This window comes from Rattus norvegicus, chromosome 4 (assembly GCF_036323735.1).
Source record: "Rattus norvegicus strain BN/NHsdMcwi chromosome 4, GRCr8, whole genome shotgun sequence".
In the NCBI taxonomy this organism is placed as follows: domain Eukaryota; kingdom Metazoa; phylum Chordata; class Mammalia; order Rodentia; family Muridae; genus Rattus; species Rattus norvegicus.
This window is the reverse complement of record NC_086022.1, coordinates 20,682,468-20,701,535: the sequence shown is the minus strand read 5'-3', so window position 1 is coordinate 20,701,535 and position 19,068 is coordinate 20,682,468. Positions and strand designations below refer to the sequence as shown.

The 19,068-nt window shown below is 37.0% G+C and overlaps 1 protein-coding gene across 9 annotated transcripts in view; it reads left to right on the top strand.

Annotated features, from left to right (window-relative positions):
- Pclo (piccolo (presynaptic cytomatrix protein)) overlaps nucleotides 1-19,068 on the top strand; it is a 358,568-nt gene that overhangs the window by 303,636 nt on the left and 35,864 nt on the right. For 8 of the 9 annotated variants that reach the window (XM_039108295.2, XM_063286636.1, XM_039108291.2 and 5 more), the window contains 2 exons: nucleotides 8,542-8,683; nucleotides 13,754-13,821. The exons of the other annotated variant lie outside the window; for it this stretch is intronic. In XM_039108295.2, coding sequence (XP_038964223.1) covers nucleotides 8,542-8,683; nucleotides 13,754-13,821 — 210 coding nt within the window. The remainder of the gene's footprint in view (nucleotides 1-8,541; nucleotides 8,684-13,753; nucleotides 13,822-19,068) is intronic. 9 annotated transcript variants of the gene reach the window in all.

The window sequence follows — 19,068 nt, the reverse complement described above, 5'->3', positions numbered from 1 at the left end:
TGAAGAGAAACGGAAGAACATGAGTTATGGTCAGCCTGGGTTACAGAGTGAGACACTCTCTCAAAAGAAGGAATAAAAAGAAACATTGAAAGTTTCTTGGCATCCAATAAAGAGCAAGCAGCATTTTCCCATGCCCATTCCTTCTCATATTCATACTTATACTTGTTTAAGCACGTTACATTTCAGAACATCTTCAAGTTGTCGTGTAACTACAGCAAACAAAATAGACAGAAATCTCTGTCTTGAGACACTCCCATCCTATGTAGCAATATTTATTAAATAGCCAGTGAACTGGTATCTTGGAAGAATTGCGAAGTAGGAGAAACAACATTTTCTCTAAAAGGGAGATTGGTTTGTAGTCAATGACAAGTTTTTAGGCTAACAAACTTCAGCAAACTTAGAAATACCTGGAAATAAAACTGTACTTTAAACTGTTATTATTTGACAACTTTGGATAACGTGTTTCGAATGTATCTGTCCCTCCTACATCTCTTCTCCAATCCCCTTCTACATTCACCCAATTTTGCATCCTGTTTCTAACACCATCAAGCCCAATTTATGCTGAACAAATAAATGTTCTTGGATGTATGCCCTTCCACTGGAGCACAGTTGCCTTACCAGGGCTACAACCCTTAGAGAACACTGACACTCCTCTCCTCAGCAGATAATCATTGCCAACAGCAATTACGAAATTTCATGCCCAGGTCCCTCACTGTGTGGAAATTTAATCTGACTTGAATCACACAGGTTCTGTGCACGCTGTCACAACAACTGTGAGTACATATGTGTAGCTGCTCTACTCTGTCCAGAAGATACCGGCTCCCCGTAGTCAGCCACCGACTCCGACTATTACACTCTGTATGTCCCCTCTTCAGCAACGATTTCCGAGCCTTGGGAGGTGAGGATGAGAAATATTTGTCCCATCGAGGGCTAATCATTCTTCAGTCTCTCTGTGCCTTGGCCTGTTGTGGGTCCTTGCATTAATTACCATCTACTATTACTAAACTTTCCTTTGAAGTGGGTTGAGAGACCCAATAATCTATAGCTATAAGGATAAATCACTAAGAGTCAGTCTAATGCTATATCCACTTAGCAAAATAATAGTGGTAGGCAATTACATTTTCTAGCCCAGCTCTGAACCTTTATCGTACTCTCTGGAGACTCTCTGGTATCCATGGGAACCAACTACAGAAAAGCAGTGATGAACGATGATCATTTGGAAATTTTAAAAAGATGTCAGATGCCCTGGTTCTACCAGGCATTTATCAAATATTTTCTTAGCATCCTCTTTACAACCACTGGATAAATTTAAGCAACATGAAATGTACCAGCCAGTGTTTGATGGAGTATAATCACACACGCTTATTTGCTAGCTTATCACTCCTACTGGAAATGCACTACCTCATTTCCTTTGAGTTGAATTTTATGCATTTGTACATGATACATTACAGGCTGGCCATGTGATAAAATGCTTCCCCAGCATGTAGGATGGTCTGGGTTCACGTTGTAGAACAACATAAACACAGTGAAAACAATCCGGTGGCCAAAACCATAATCACAGCATTTGGATATATGGGATAGAAGGACCAGAAGTCCAAGGCTGTTTCCTTGGAACCTTCTTAACTCAGCTTGAGGGACATTAGAACCTGTCCCAGATACAAATAAATAAATAATAATAATAATGGATTTCATTTAAGGATAATATCTCGGTTGTCAAATGTTTATTATGGCTGCTTCTAGAACTATTTTCTTATCGGTTAGCATACTACTGAACAGTCTCCTTTTTCCTGGATGATTTTTTTCTCTCTCTGGTTATTAGTTGTCATAAATACATGTCTGACCCTGTAATACAAGGATATTGTCAGAAAAACATGAGAGATGATATTTCTCCTTCAAATGCAAATCAAATTAATATTGAAAATTAAGAGCTACCCCTGAAAATGAAACTGTATTTTTATCTCATTTAAATATGATCCTCTTGACACTTTTCACCGACAAAAATCTTTATTGAATGAAACTCTTAGTGAAAATCAAAAAATACACTTAACATAATCTTAGTTCATTCTATTTACCTGAATGGAGCTAAAATTATAATTAGATTTATTCAAGATAAAATGAATTGACTTTCTTGATTTTATTTAAGGTATCTTAATCAAACTTTATTTTACTATGCAGCATGAGATTTTAGTGCTAATTTAAATCGTGTTTTGTTTTTTTTCTTCCAAAATCAGCTCTGAATTAAATGCTTCAGAGAAAAGGAAGACATCTTAAAAAGAAAATTATAGGCAGGCAGGAGATTTGAGGCCAGGCTGCCCTAAACAGGATAAGTTCCAGGACAGTCAGGGCTACACAGAAAAACCTTGTCTCAAAAAACCAAGAGAGAGAGAGAGAGAGAGAGAGAGAGAGAGAGAGAGAGAGAGAGAGAGAGAGAGAGGAATTATAAGATAAAGACATATACTATATTATATAAGCCATTATGAAGAATTTATATTAGAAAAGCTCCTCACTGTTGTTTTATTAGATTAACTTCACTCTCATGTGTTATGTTAAAGCATACCATTAATTCTGTACCCCAAAGGATCATTGATTCTATTCCTATAGTGCCAGAATTGATGATGGTTAGTGAGTTTAGGAAATACCTGGCAAGTACTGGTAGTATTGAATAAAAACAGAACAAGTTGATCATTCAAATATCTTAACATTTTCATTCATGGAGACAATATGTATGGAAATAGGGACACAGGGACATGATTAAGTGCATTCCAACTTCCTGGACAATATCAAAGGATACTTTTCGTCTCCATTCCACCTCTAGAGGCTCTGTGAATATGGAACAACTTGTTTTCCATGGTTATAAAGAGAAAGATAGCAGAACTTCATGAATCATGGTTTGCATGATAATGTTAGTCGTTTGTGTATAAAACTCTTATAATGTCTGTTATACAGTCAACTAATATTTTTTTGAAAGATGTTTCAGCAGCAGCATCACTTCAATTGTTCAACTCCAGGGTTTACAAGTGATCGGGTCAGGTGTCAGAGATGCTGATCTTCAGTAACATTCATTGTGAAAATTTATGGCATATGTGACCAACTGCAAATAGCAGTGAGGAAGCTTTCTGTGCCAGTTTCCAGTTTATAAACTATAAAAATGTTTATAGACTATGAAAAATGTTTCAAATATTTATTTTAAAATGTACTGAATTGATTTGAAATTTAGCTTCTAAAATATAAAAAATGCAGCATCTCTCCTTGAATTAATAACTCTGAACTGTAGTGGGAAGCACCCAAAAATTTGGTCAGACAAAATTCAAAGGGAGACATAGTGAATAATGCTAGCTGTATTGTTGTATTTGAACTTAAATGCTGACATCTTCAAATCCATTTTCAATAAGCATTCTAGAAAGTGAGAGAAAACTGCAAACCCCTTCAGAATTGTAAGCATAAAACTAATGGCAGCAGAAACATGGAGGAAGGAAGGAAGGAAGGAAGGAAGGAAGGAAGGGAGGGAGGGAGGGAGGGAGGGAGGGAGGGAGGGAGGGAGGGAGGGAGGGGAGAAGGGAAGGAAGAAAGGAGGGAAGGAAGGGGTGAGGGAGACAGGAAGGCAGAGGGGGGAGAAAAAGATCTCTAAAACCAACTTAAAAAAATTCTTAGAACACATGGTTTCAGAAATAGATAAATAGTTCTATTCTATCATATACTACTACTAAACAAAATATTTGTCCATTTCTTGTAATCTCAAACATTCTTAAAACTACTACAGACTGTGTCTGTAAACATAAGAGGTACAGTTGGATAAGGCAAGTAATTCAGAAACTTGCTACGAAATTCCAGCATGAGAAATTATTTTGGAAACATTTGCAAATAAGCATTTGCTGCACCAACTGTAAGACCAGATATACAAAGTTCTGAGCAGCCAGGCTAAATCTACAGAATGCAAAGTCTGGGGGGGAGGGGAACAAAAACAAAAACAATAGCGAAAATAAACAAAAATGAACAAAAAGTTCAAGGTGTTTGTGACAATTAAATGTAATATAAAAGGGAATTAGCAACTTTAAATTCTCTCATTAAGCGTGAGATCTAGTGAGTCATTAATCTTTGCAGAGATTAGTTTTCAGAAAGGTAAACGATGGTTCTAGAGTAGATGACCTTTAGCGTTCTTAACCAGATCCTAATAGCCAGAATTCCAGAGCCCTCCATTCTGCTATTTGCTGAAGTCTCTGAGCGTCGTGCTGTCATCTAGTGGCAGCTAAGGTGATAGCTTTGCATAGTCAAGACTACTGGAGAGGGCGGGGCATCCCAGTTGAGAAAACTAGTTGAAGACAAAGGTGAGGTCACAGAGAAGGTACCATATTTAATTAAGATTAGTCACCAAGAAGTAATACAGCCTAACATTTAACCATAAAACACCTAGAGACAATGAACGGTTAAAGAATGTTTTTAAACGGTTTGAATTGCTCCCAGGAAGGTAAAATGCTTACCTGAAATGCCTCCTCAGTAAGTGGCTATCAAAAAGGAATGGACTTTTTCAGACTTTATCCTGTCCACATCAGAAACCTTCCCCATCATGGCTGTATACCAGTCAACCTTTCCTGAAGTGGATAACTTTTTAAAGCACAATTAGCATTTCAAAATGAAGCTAGGTATCTAAAACTGATTCTAAAAACTATGTTTGGTATTTTAATTTTTTTTCAATTTTCTTGTGAAATGTAAAAATAACATTTATTCACCATTTGTAATTGTCATCTCAGAGACATCTTGCTGAATGAGATCTCTCTAGTTCATTCTGAACTCTGGCTATCTGGTACAAATCGGCTGCTCAAAACTCCTCTCCAAACAGATTCTCTCTCTCTCTCTCTCTCTCTCTCTCTCTCTCTCTCTCTCTCTCTCTGTGTGTGTGTGTGTGTCTGTCTGTCTGTCTGTCTGTCTTTATCTCTTTATCTCTCTGCCTCTCTCTCTGCCTGTCTCTGTCTCTCTGTCTCTGTCTCTCTGTCTCTCTCTGTCTCTCTCTCTGTCTCTCTCTCTGTCTCTTTCTCTCTCTGCCTCTCTCTCTGCCTGTCTCTGTCTCTCTGTCTCTCTCTGTCTCTGTGTGTGTGTGTGTGTGTGTGTGTGTGTGTGTGTGTATGTGTGTCTGTGTCTGTCTGTGTCTGCGTGTCTGTACTGACCTCTCTTTCCTATCTGTTCTCATAAATCTTTCTCTGATTTGGTCACTCTGTCTTCCCCTCAATTGGACCTTATTGTTTGGGATTAAAAATGCATACTAAGGGTGCATCTGTATTCCAGTCAGAAAGATTAAAAGTGTGTTATTCTGGCCAGATCACACAGACCTAGGTCTTTGGATGTGATCCCTTGCCAGATCAGCCATTTTGTTGGATGAAAACTCTACAGTGAAAAGACCATTTTACTATGCAGTACAAAGGTACATATCTTTATGGAAAGTATTGTATGACTTCTGAACCTCTGCTTAAAAGAATTGGGAGGGAAAGCTGAGGCAGACTATTTGAAGCTGATATTTTAAAAATCATAAAGTAATGCAAGACCTAGCTTTTAATAGTTTTATATTACCTCAGTCAAAATGTGGAAAAACAAAGGAATGCTAGAATAAACTCAAATTCAAAGCTCTTTGTCTGTTTACCAGGATAAGAAATGAATAAAATCTAGCATGTGTGTTGATGATTGCTTCCAAGTAACTTTACTATGTGGATTATTTTCTTTCATCCTTCTGATATAAATATTCATATGTCATACATGATCTGTTTTCAATGTTTGGTAACAGAGAACTGTGCCTTTCAGCATTTAGTATTCAAGCTCTAATTCTCTTCTTCACTCAAACCAGTTTCTGAGGGCATTTGGATTAAAATCTATCCAGCTGATTGTATTTATCCACATGGGATACCAGATAAAAGTTGTCATTATTTATTTTAATAACCTACAAAATTTGATTTCAAAGGTTTCTTTGGCAAAACATTTTTTTCTATATCAGATGTCACGTTCAATTAGAATTGTGTACAATTCCTTTAAAACACACTCTGGACAGAATGTGAAATGCTGCCAGTTCACTCACCATGGCATCCTCGGTGTTTGGCTTAGCAGCACTGGCACTGCTCTGTATGTATTCCTTATTCCTTCATATGTTCATCAGATATTACTTGATCACTGTTCATTACCAACGGCGTGGCATAAATGAAACATGCACTATTCAAACTAGAAAGCGATCATCCCCATGAACACCACCATGATCATGTGCAATGGATCCTGCAGATTTAGGAGTCATCCTGATGGAGAGAGTAAAGGGAAATCCAGGAGCAGCCGATAACTGAAGTTGACGTGTAGATACATGTTCTATAAGATAGCAATTCTGATATGCGGCATGCTGGCTCTTGGATGAAAACTATTTTGAGATAGTAATGTTTAGTGTATATTATCATCTTTGTTATCATTGCCTTTGAAGACAGTGCAATGAGGATTGTGTAGTTTTTTCATTAGTGAAATAAATGTTTTTCTCTCAATATTATTCTATCCACTATTAAAAACCTAACGGGTTCGTATTATTTAATGTCGATTTAGAGCATGACAACTTTCATTTGTCTAAGTTAATAGAATAATCCGAATCATTACTGATTGATATCTGCTTTACTGTATGCATATTCATACTTTAATATTCTAGTCCTATTGCCTTCACATCTTAAACTATCTATTTAAAATATTTTCTTTAACACTAAATATGAAATCTGGGATTTTTTTACATAAACCGAATAAAATATTTAGCAAATATTAGATCTATTATTTATACAAATCTATTCCTAGATCGGTAACTAGTATTTTATTGATGAGTGCCACTCCTAACTTCTTTTAAGTAGCAGTTTTCAACTTATGCACATCAGATAGGTAATTGACTTTTATGAAAATTTCTTCCTTGTTCTCCAGTTCTGGGGAAGGGTTTCTACCATCATTGGAATAGATACACAATTATTTGGTAGCTTGTAAGGACATCTTATTGCTGTAGTGGGTCAGGAAGATATAGAGGTAAAGCTAAACACTTTATTAGACTTGATGGTAACTGACCTGTCATTGGTTTCTCAGACAATTCCTTCAAGTTTTCGTTGTATTTGGCTTTATCAATTAAAAGTTTTCCAGACTGAGACTCATCATTTTCATATATATTATTAAGAAATACATAATTAGATCTCACAATATAAAATGATAATTAACCTTTCACCAACTGGCATGAACACATTCAACTAAGAGACTGTACTGATGGAACAGGGCTATCCCTTATAGAAGAAGACGCCATTAATCTTGTAGCTTCTAACACATCTAGCCTTAGAACCCAAATAACTTCCTTGTCCAAGACCAGGTAAGCTCAAAGACACTAGTGGACAGCCGTAGACTGTAAATCCCAGGAAAGAAGAGGTGAGAGTTTGGCAATAAGAGCACCAGAGGAAGGGTTACAAACTGCCAGGCTCCTGTTCTATATCACTCTTCATCTCTGTCTTTAAAAGGTCATCATTAGTGGTGGCATTGTTTCTTCACACAAAAGCTCAGATTGAGGGGGTCTCCAGAATGAGCATGTAGATCAGAAAGAAAAAAGCTCTCTCTCTCCTCTCTCTCTCCTCTCTCTCCTCTCTCTCCTCTCTCTCCTCTCTCTCCTCTCTCTCCTCCCTCCCTCCCTCTCTCTCTCCTCTCTCTCCTCTCTCCCTCCCTCCGTCCCTTCCTCTCTCTCTCCCCCCCACCCCACCCCCTGGCAAGGAATGCACATCAAGAGCTTCAAATTTATTGCTCAATAACTTCTTCCTCACAAAGTGAGCAGACACTATCTTTCTCCTCTTCCTTCTTTGTGCCTGGCAACCTCCACCCCAACTCACTTCAGCCTAGAGTTCTGCCAGAGTTTGAGGGCTATTTTCCTACCGCATAAAGTATATATGTTTCTGTGGGCACATGGACCCGTATATCCAAAATTGAAACTCATGAAAAGTCTGAAACAAGACCCCATATCAATTACAAGTTACCTAAGGGAAAGGAACACCTTTAGATTGAAAACAGAGATTAAAACCAGGAGCATCCATAGAGCCATGTGAAGTATCTATTCGGTAATGCAGAAGGCTATCTGGTTACTGACTAGCAATATGTAAAGCAATTACCCAATTTATTTTATTCTGTCATAACTAGTACCAGAGTTTCCTAATATATTTTCTCTGTGAGTCTCCGAATTCCCCTTTGTTTGCCATGGCACTGCTGTAATGCTGTGCAAATAACAAAAACAGTGGGAGAATGGCACACTCGCTTGAGTCTAAAAATGGGACAGTTTCTTCCAGTCATTTTTTTTTCGTGCATAGTAAAAACGTAAAGGAAGTCTCTATTGGCAGTGTGCATATCTGGCTAAAGAGACAAAAACGAAAGGCAGGTCCAGGGAGGGAGAATATGTTTGTTTGGTTCTGCCAGCCCTTTCTACAATGATTACGCACTTATGTGATTTTACATTTGGAGAAAGAAAAGTGACCTTCACTTGTTGACTGTGGTGTTGACTCTCCCCACGTCATGCAGCAAAGCCCACCAACCACCGGCCTGCAGAGAGCTCCGTGTCAACCGGCTCCTCGGGCAGCAGCGTTGGCAGTGGGTATAGCGTGGACAGCGAAGGAAGCAGCTGTGTGGCCGGGGAGCCCAATCTACTTCCCATCCCGAGGATGTAAGTGGTACTTTTTATAAAAACCAAAGTACAATTTTAACAGCGTCGTGAGTAATTCATTCTTAACATTTCACAGGAGAAAAACAAGGTAATTACTCAGTTCTGAATCACTGTCGCTGGACGTCTGGACTGCTGGTGCCTACGTAAGAGTCTGTTGCTCAGGGATGACTGGTTTATTTCAATTAATTCTAAAGATGAATGCAAATTACTAGTGTGATGGCTTCATCTGCATCGCCTGCATTTAACATAAAATGCTCGTAGAATAGTCATGGAGATAGGCAAGCCCGGAGTTCTGAGCACCACACTGAACAGCTAGTTCATCACACAATGAATGACCAGACACCAACTTTGTTATTTGACGATGACATAGATTGATTTTCTTCAAATCAGGAAAATTTCCCATTTGAAGAATTCATATCATCTTGGACACAAACGACAAATTTGAACATTCATTTAGACTTTTCTACTCTAAAGCTCTCTACAGTTAAAAGGGAGGATTCTGAAGTGTCTTCCCCCATCCCGACGATTTCTAGAACTCGTTCTAGAGCTGGGAGTTCAGCTCCTTCATAATATATTAAATCCCGTGACAGTAATTTTGCAACTCATATGCAAAACTAAAGCAGATTGTGACAGAATGGATTTGGATAAATTGCAGATTTTGTCTGTTTCAGTTTCAAACTCTAAACCTCTAGACCCTTCATTTTATTTTCCATGAACCAATCTGTGGGTTAGAAACCACTGGTAGGAAATCCAGATCTGTAACTAGGCCACAGCATGTATGACCTAAGGTATGTTTTATAAGGACCTTGAACCATGACTTTGGCAGTTTCTAATATTAAAAAAGGAGGATATTTCATGATGCATGGAAAGTGTATAAAATTGTCCTTTTATGACTTCTGCAAAGCTGGTCACAGCTACTCCTGTGGACTCCCGTGTTGCTCCCTGCTGCTTTTTTCACAGGGCACAGTGCAGTCGCTGCGACAGAGAACACCTAAAAGGACAATAAAAGGTCTTTTCATGTCCGCCAGTAGTGGGAAGCCTTCTCCAAAATTGGATGAATTCTTTGAAAGGGAATGTATTATTTTTATACAAAATATCACGGAAATATTGCCTTTGATTTCCCCATGGTGATTCTAATAGTTAGATATTAATTCATTTTAAGAAAGAAAAATAAGGAAATCATATTCTCAGTGAATAAAGCATTTATTTTTATAGCTTTCAGCTACAATTCCCACCTTAAAAGAATTCTTAACCTACTACCAGCTCATCTGAGAGATTTTTCTTATGTGATTCTACCTTTGAAATTTAGTCTGTGGATTCAAAAGGAGTGGCTATATTTAATCAGTTCTATTATTTGGAGATCATTCCTAAAAAGAATCTAATCTTATTAATAGCTTCCCTCTTATGGTTTTGCTATAATAAATGACACTAATTTAAGCAAATCCATTGCATGTCTTTTTAAACTGTGAGCATCATAGGAATTTATGCAGCTGGTACTACAAACAGTCTAACAATCTTCAAGTTGGACAATAAATTTCAGACTATACAATTTAACGCTGATGTTAAAAGTTATAACTTCCAGAAGGGGGAAAAAATCTTACTTTCTCAGTGCCTGAATGTCAAAGATAAAGGTTACTATACTCCTCCCAATTTGGGTTTTTTTTCCCTTTATTTTATGTTTTTCTCATTAAACAAACGCCTCTCAAAATTGTATGGATGACAATCATTTTTACCACATGGATGCAAAAGTCACCTTTTAAATCACTGCATGATGAATATAAGAAATAGAATTTGTTGCTCTCTGCTGGTGTCTTACACAATTGTTATTTGACCTAGAGCAAGTGTTCAATGATTATTGACTTGCATTTCAGATATACTATATGCTACCTGAATTTTCTGAGTCAAAGACAGTTTTCTGGGAATTCAAGAAAATTCCCTGCTTCACACAGCTCACGGGCACATTTCCTCTGGCCGTCATTTAGCATCAGTGTGACAGAGTGCTCCAAGAGTTCCCAGAAGGACGACTTACTGCACATTTTGATGAATGTTTTAAAGTTAAACAATTTATTTTCAGGTATCATCATTAAAAAGTAAAATTGATGACTCAGATGTATATTTAATTACTTAAACTTAAACTATAATGCTTTTCATAAACTTTGATGTAATGTAAAAGTAGTCTTTTTTTTTTTTCAGTACTCTGCCATAATGGTAACACTAAAGGGATCCTCTCTTTTTTTAAACTGGGTTTTACTAAGTAACAAAATACATTTTAATACATTCTCCCAGCATATATACTACAGCTAAACCTTAAACTTTCCTTTCCTCTAACAGTAACAGAAGGAACTGTATTAGCTTGTCTAACCTAACTAATTTCATCTTAATAAGACAATTAGACAAACTGAAGCTCTGTGCGTGGCTGAGCAGGAGACATAGCCCAGGGATAGAGAAATTTCCTAGAATATCCACAACCCTGGGCTTTGCCACGACATAATTAAAAAATAAAAAATAAATGAAGTTCTATATGCTTTTTGAAAGGGACTATGAATTCATAAGGAGAAAATCAATATATGCATATGGATTATGCATAGATGTGCATGCATGAATACATACATATGTGCGTGCATATTATATACTCTGCATGCATGCATGCATGTGGTTTCACATAATTACTAAATAGAGTTATGTGCTTAGATAATCGGCCTAAAATTGTTATAGTAGAACAATAAAATGTCTTTGAAAATAAAATAATTTCTAATTTTACATCTTCTCTACTTTTGTTTTATTTTGGTTTTTTGTTTGTGTGTTTTGATTTGATTTTATTTTCAAGGCAAACTTTCTCTGTGTAGCCTTGACTGTCCTGGAGATCATTTTTAGATGAGGCTGGCCTTGAACTCATAGACATCTGTCTGTCTCTACCATGCAAATTCTGCCTGCCCAACCATGTTTTCTTTTTCTTTTTTATTTTCTTTCTTTCTTTCTTTCTTTCTTTCTTTCTTTCTTTCCTTCTTTCTTTCTTTTTCTTTCTCTCTCTCTTCTTTCTTTCTTTCTTTCTCTTTCCTTCCTTTCTTTCCTTCCTTTCTTTCCTTTCCTTCCTTTCTTTTCTTTCTTTTCTTTCCTTCCTTCCTTTCTTTCTTTCTTTCTTTCTTTCTTTCTTTCTCTCTTTCTTTCTATCATACAGAAATATTTTACCTTCTTGTTTGGAATAGACAGGATAATGAAAGAAGAATCCCTTTTGAGCAGTTTCTGAAAATAAATAATTAGATTCTTATAGTTACAATTTCATAGAGTAGAATGGCAAGTCTATGCTATTATAATTTATTAAGATGTGAATTTTTTATTTTCCAAATGACACAGAAGTGTGCCTACTGATACAATTCATATAAAATTTGAGTAAATATACTGTGTAATGTTCAAACCAATATAAGCTTAGAATTTTCTCAAACATTTCTCCACTTTTTGTCGTGAAGACATACAGAATCCCGTTTATAACTTTCTGGAATGCCTTCTTATAAGTTACAGCCAGACTGCTATGTAATATCATACTAGAACTTATTGATCTGTAACTAAACACCCATTAATCAGCCTTCCCAGTGTCCTTCCCATCCCTTACTCTGCCAGCCTCTGGTAATAACATTCTCATGTCTGTGAGATGACCATTTTTAGGTTCTAAATATGAGTGAAATCTTACAATGTTTATTTTTCAGTGCTTGGCTTTTTTCACCTAACTCCCTGCATTCTAATTCCTGTTGTGGTAAAGAACAGGATCCCATTCTGTTATCTGTGATTGCCATTTACAGCTATGGTTTAAATAAAATCCCTGCTGCGCATCCAACATATTTTCTTTATGCATTCATAGAGAGTCCTTTACTGACACATCAGTGGGTTTGACACAGATATCTATGCATTACAGTAACCAGAGTTTCAATGAACATTGAAGTATAGATATCTACAACATATTGATTGCATTCCCATTATATGTATCCTTTGGACTGTAAGGTCACATGGTAGTTTGACTTTTGCTGTTTATCAAGCGTGAAAGTCTTTATTCCAGCATTAACTTGAGGAGTTTTGTGGTTGTCATATTTTTACACTATTTGTGACAACAATAGCTGTGTCATAGCCAGAAGATAGCATTTCTTCCCATCATCTGGCTCTTATAGTCTTTTCACCCTACTTGAGGTGAGTGAACCAGATGTAACACTTAAGGCTAGGTAGTCCTATTCTCAGTACTCTGAGGTGTTATGAGTCTCTGCACTGACCATGGCACACAGACAGAATTTACTTTTAATTTTTGATGAAAGTCTGTACTGTTCATAGCCCCAAAATGGCTATATTAATTAAAATTCCGAAAGTAGTGTATACACCTTCTCTCTGCTCCACATTCTTGACAGAATCTGTTTGATACATCAACATATTTCTCCTAGAGTTATGTAATATCTCACTTCTGTTTTGATTTGTTACCTGGGGATTAAGCGATGTTGAATTAGCCACTTGTTTTCCAAACCTATTGGCCACTTGTTTCATTTAAGAAATTATCAATTTAAGTTACATAATTATTTCCACGTGTTGTTTAATTCAGCATTTACCTTCTTACTAAAGAACGTGTGACACTTCATATTTATAGAGATATACTCCCCACATATATTAAAAATTAAAAACAAGAATGAATGTTTAAGATAATTTGACTAGATTTAGTGAATATGTATATATTTATGTTGTATGAATCAGGTAGTCTCCTGTTCATTTGAGCATTTTTCAAAGTTGTGTATTGAAAGATTTTTTAAATGGGAGAAATTTAACAAATTCATGAGTTCAACTCTTTTATAAATGAGTTTATAAATAAAATGTGTTGATTTCTGTGATGTTATGTTTAGACTGACTGGGAATATTAATGAAGTTCCCATTCTAAAATTAATGTGGCATAGCAAGGTTAACCACTTGCATACTTGTCATACAAATGGTCCACTGTTGACTATGAATACAAAATGTCATTTTATTGCCTCAAACTAAGCCCCATTTGTATTTGGGGGATCATAACTAAAGATGTCATTTCTTTTCTCTTTGAAACAGAGGAAAGATGGGACAGAATGGACAGGACCCTGTGAAACAGCCAGGAATGGGAGCAACAGACACAGAGGGTAAGTAACATTGACTTTATTGAATTGTACCAGAATCTACATGCTACCTTACAAACTCATCTAGGGAAAAATGAGCAAAGCGGCAAATGGTAAATCATTAACTTCAGGCATAACTTCATGTTTAGGAACTCCTTGTCCTGTTTCCTCAATTATATTTAAATATTCTGTCCCTTGGGGGTACAGAAGTTTTAGAGAGGATCATGACTTGATAGGGAGGAGACACAAAGATTAAAGGAGTACGGTAGAGGGCGCAGGATTCAGCCCACGCAGTTGCAGCCAGATGAATGCTTTCAAAGATCCAAAATCATACATTGCTTAAAAATATCTAACAAATGTTGCTGGAAAATAATATTCACGTGGAAAAGAATGGAACCAAATCTCTTCCTCATCGAAGGCCTCGATGTGAGCCTGGATGCTCGATAACTATCAGAGGGGACCTGAGGAGCAGATAGACGTGTAGGGAAGGACCATCCTAACCACAGTTTCCCCTCCCTCCACTTCTCCCACTTCTCCCTCACACTCACCCCATCTCCACTCTCTCCCAGATCCATTGTTCCTGTTTCCCTTCAGAACATGCAGGCCTCCCAGGGATATCAACTGAATACAGCGTAACAAACCCTCATGTCAAAGGTGGATAAGTTAACCTAATAAAAGGGAAAGGGTCCCAAAAGTCAGGCAAAAGAGTCAGAGACAGAGTTACTCCCTCAAGCAAGCCTAAGTTTTAAAGTTTTACCTTATCTTTCAATTACTCCAGCAAGTTTGGAATCCAGAGAAGGTATTTTTATATATCATCTGATCATATATACCATTCTATCTCCATTCCCCTCGTCCTCTACACTTCCCATCTTTGATTAATCACCTTCCTTCCTAAGTTTCTCTTCAGCTATTTTAATGGTGTGTGTGTGTGTGTGTGTGTGTGTGTGTGTGTGTGTGTGTGTGTGTGTGTAAAGATCTATAATTCAAAAATGAGAGAAAATGTAATATTTGTGTTTAGGAGTCTGGTTTGTTTTACATGATGTGACATTCTTTTGCATACATTTTTCAACAAGGGATATGGATTCTTTTTGGTGGCTGAATACAATGCTGCTGTGTATTTAGACCACATTTATTCATGTATTAATCTTCTGTTAGATACTCAGGTTAATTCTTTAACTAAGTTATTTTGTATTGTGTCTAAAAACATGGAATCTGTGATATGTCGACCTAGACCTTTTTGAGTATGTGTATAGGTAGGCTGTAATATAACTGGATTGTGTGATAGTTCTACTTTTATTTTTTTTTACAACCTCCTCACTGGTTTCATGGTGGCTTGACTAATTTACATCATCGATAACAATGTATAAGCATTTCTTAATTGTCCTATATCCTATCTGGCATTCACTGTTGTTTGGTTTTTTGATGGAACTCATTCTGACTGTGGGTCATAGGAAAGTCGAATTTTTTTTTTTACTGCATTTCTCTGATAGCTAAAAATGCTGAATATATTTATGCATTTATTAGTAATTTTACTTTATCATCTGATGACTATCTGCTCCTTTTGTTGTAGCATTTATTAATTTATTAAGTTATTTGGTGATTAAGGACTAATATCTATTATCCTTTATAAATTATCCCTCCCAACCATGCTTATTCTTCTAAATATTTTATACCACTCAAAGTACATTTTTAATGTATTACCTCACTTAATTATTTAACTTTCCTCTAAAATAAAGAGCATATATTGGTATTATATTAAAAGATATCAGATCACAGCACACATGAAGCTATGAGTGAACTGATCCTATAACATGACTCCAAATATCATTCTATAAAAAAAAAATGGAGTGATTGAGACATGGTGTCAAGAGACCATGATAGAATATGAGTGTATTTAGACCTTTGTGGGATATGTAAAGTTGAAAGATCCCACGCAGAGAGACCCTTACTCAAGTCTTGGGAAATCGCGGACCCCAGACACAGAGAGACCATTTTGGATGTAATAAGCAAAGGCGAGGTTTATTACAGAGACCTATTACAGAGATCTCCGGGCCGACACATATCCCACACAGAAGACAGAGGTGTCGACCCCGAAACTCAAAAGTCAGAGGGTTATATAGAGAAGACTAGGGGGTTTTGGCGTGGTTACATACAATTGGCTCATTCAAACATAGCAGTGAGAACAAAGCAGAAAGAGTACGTGTTAGAAGTCAGGGGCTTATCAGGGTCTGGAGGATGGCCCTGAGTGAGCTGGGGGGAGATGTCTTCCTGCCAGACGTCCCATGAATCAGTCCCATTAACTCAGGCTGGTTCCTGCATTCCTTTTCTTTATGGCTTGCCAGTCCTGCCTGGACAGTGTTTCCTGTGCTCCTTTATCTTTATGGCCTGTTAGTCCTGGCTGCAGGGCTTAGCCCTGGGTCTGTGGCCTTTTGGGGTTTATTCTTTTAATTTTTATATTTTTAAACCTAGAATTCGTATAATTCTCTTTTCAAAGTGACTTATCTGTCTTCAAAAACCCTCATTCTGTAAATCCTGGGAGTAAATGATAGTTTCCTGGTGCTATTAGAAGATGCTACTTTTCCATGGTTTCTCAACAAGATTTCTTTGACTCATTAAAAATCTGTAAACATTCTACCTGCTGCCATGTTTCCCAAAGTCTCATCCAGTCCCTGATCCCTGATACACACACACACACACACACACACACACACACACACACACACACACACATACATACACACACACACACTCAAAGTGAGAGAGAGAGATGGGGAGAGATGGGGAGAAAGAGAGAGAAGGAAACAGGGAGATAGAAAGAGACTCTGGCAACTCTCCCATATATATTATTTCCAAATCCATTACCCTGATAACCTAGAATTAAGCTCATTGGAGAACACACAGGCATCTATGTCCCACCATGGAAAACAAAAACTATGTACCTAAAGACCTGAAGTAGACTATGAGTACAGCGGTGTAATGCTCTGGTTGGTGATGTAAACCTGACAGAGTTGGGCCTAAACACTAGGCAGACTAAAGTCTCATGCAATAGCCAGCTTTATTCAGAGAATTAGACGATGTATACTCTGAGGGTTAAGAGGAGTCGCCTGAATAAGATGTTCAATCACAAGGAAAAATCACATGTGGCAAAGTATTTTTCTCCAGAGAGGCACACGAATAATAACAGCTGAAGTAAACTCAATCCTATCTGCTATGCCTCAAAGGAACATGAAAACACATTCCAAGAACAGTTGTTTGCTTTGACAAAACTAGGGTCACAAGACTCTTGTTTTCCTGGCGTTTTCCCACGAGCTCTCAAAATTCCCCCCACACAGTGTTCTGAGATACAGCTATATAAATATATGAATATTGTATATATGTGTATATAAATCAATGGCTTTTAATTTCTTCATGCTTCTAGAATTCAAGTATAAAAAGAAGCAGCAGTGCATGTATAATTTTATCCACTTAATCTCACCTCTCTCTTAACCTTAATGCTTATAAGTAAGCTGAATCTGTGTGAGTGTTAGCAGCTGCCAGTGAGACTCTGTTCATTCCACATTGCTTCCTTCCTTCCCCTCAGTCCCACACAAAATGTGCTTGCTTTCCAAGAAGGAGCCAATCAGAAACCGCTTCCTTTTTATTTAAACCTGTGAGTCAATCTGTCTAGGTTTCAGGGAACTGACCCTGACCACCAGTGAGTCTCAGATTAGCTGTAGAACAGAGAGGCAGGGTTGAGGGTGAGAACAGGGAAGAGGTAATGCACGGTGTGAGTGATTTATAGTTATGTCCTCTTTGGGGCTAGCAGAACTTTAGACAAGTTTTTCTGTCTTAGTTAAGACTGACCCTCAAAATAATTAAATTTCTAATTTCATAGTTCTGTGAAAGAAGAACGCAAGAGATACATAAAGAAAGATAGAAATACGTGAAGAAATTCACAATACTGAATATAGAAACAATCAAATTAAGAATGTTATATAGTTAGAGAAAAAATTATTAAGTGTATTTCTTCTCAGCAGATGGGAAGAGGCATTAGTCCGACCTGTGTGCACACAGAAATGTAAAGTCACCTTTGCTGTGCCTGAGGTGTTCATAGAACTCATTTATTGTTTGCTTTGTGTAATGCAGATAACTGCCCTTGCTTCCTTCTGTAATGCAGATAACTGCCCCTGCTTCCTTCTGTAATGCAGATAACTGCCCCTGCTTCCTTCTGTAATGCAGATAACTGCCCTTGCTTCCTTCTGTAATGCAGATAACTGCCCTTGCTTCCTTCTGTAATGCAGATAACTGCCCTGGCTTCCTTCTGTTGCCAGGAAACAGCCGGTTCAATAAACAAAGAAAAACAAACAACAAAACCAATATAATTTGGTTTTAGACAAAGTCCATGGTTTCCTGATTATGTTTTTACTCCCTTTAATTCTTCACTAGGTACCAGAAAAATTGCAATTACACATATATAAATGCAGATTATTGCAGTTTTCTACTCCATCTCGAATATTTAGCATTTTTATATAAAATGCAATTGTTTACAAAGCCAAAGATTTTTGTCCAGATGCTGAGGTATTTTGATGCTAAGGACCTCAGCAATTGTTATATATAAAAGTACACCATGCAGTCATGCTGTGAGAGGACAGAGGTATAGGATAAGATACAAGGCAATTATATTACTGCAAATTTAAGTGGAAATAATGTAATCCTAAGAGAATATCACATGAGAGCACTTTAACCTCTCTTTTATATAGATATACATTATGTACAAGCCTAACAGTGGGTAGTGTATGGGTCTATTCTAGGTGGCAAAAATACATTTAACAAAATGCAAAATAAAAAAAAAAGTATAGGACAGAAGTTACCCCTCAATAAGCAGATAAAAATCTAGGAACAAGTATTTGAGTTCTCTGTCTTTTTTCAAGACAAACAAAAAGATGTTTTTAAAAATCAGGTTTCCCAAGTGTTTCCTCTCTTAAATAGGAAAGACAGATGTGTTATGAAAAAGGCATCTGTTAACTAGATTGGAATACACAAAAGTTTGATATAAAATATTTATTTAATGTCCTCAAGTCATTATTTTTTTCTTTTACTGAAAATAGGTTTATTTTCATGACATATATTCTGATTATGGTTTCCCCTCTTCCAACTCCTTCCAGCTCCTTCTACCTACCCCTCTTCGATGCACAGCTACACTCTTGCCTTATCTCATTAGAAAACAAACACACATCTAAGGAATAAGATAAAACAAATTATAATATGACAAAACAAACAGAAGAAGCCAAA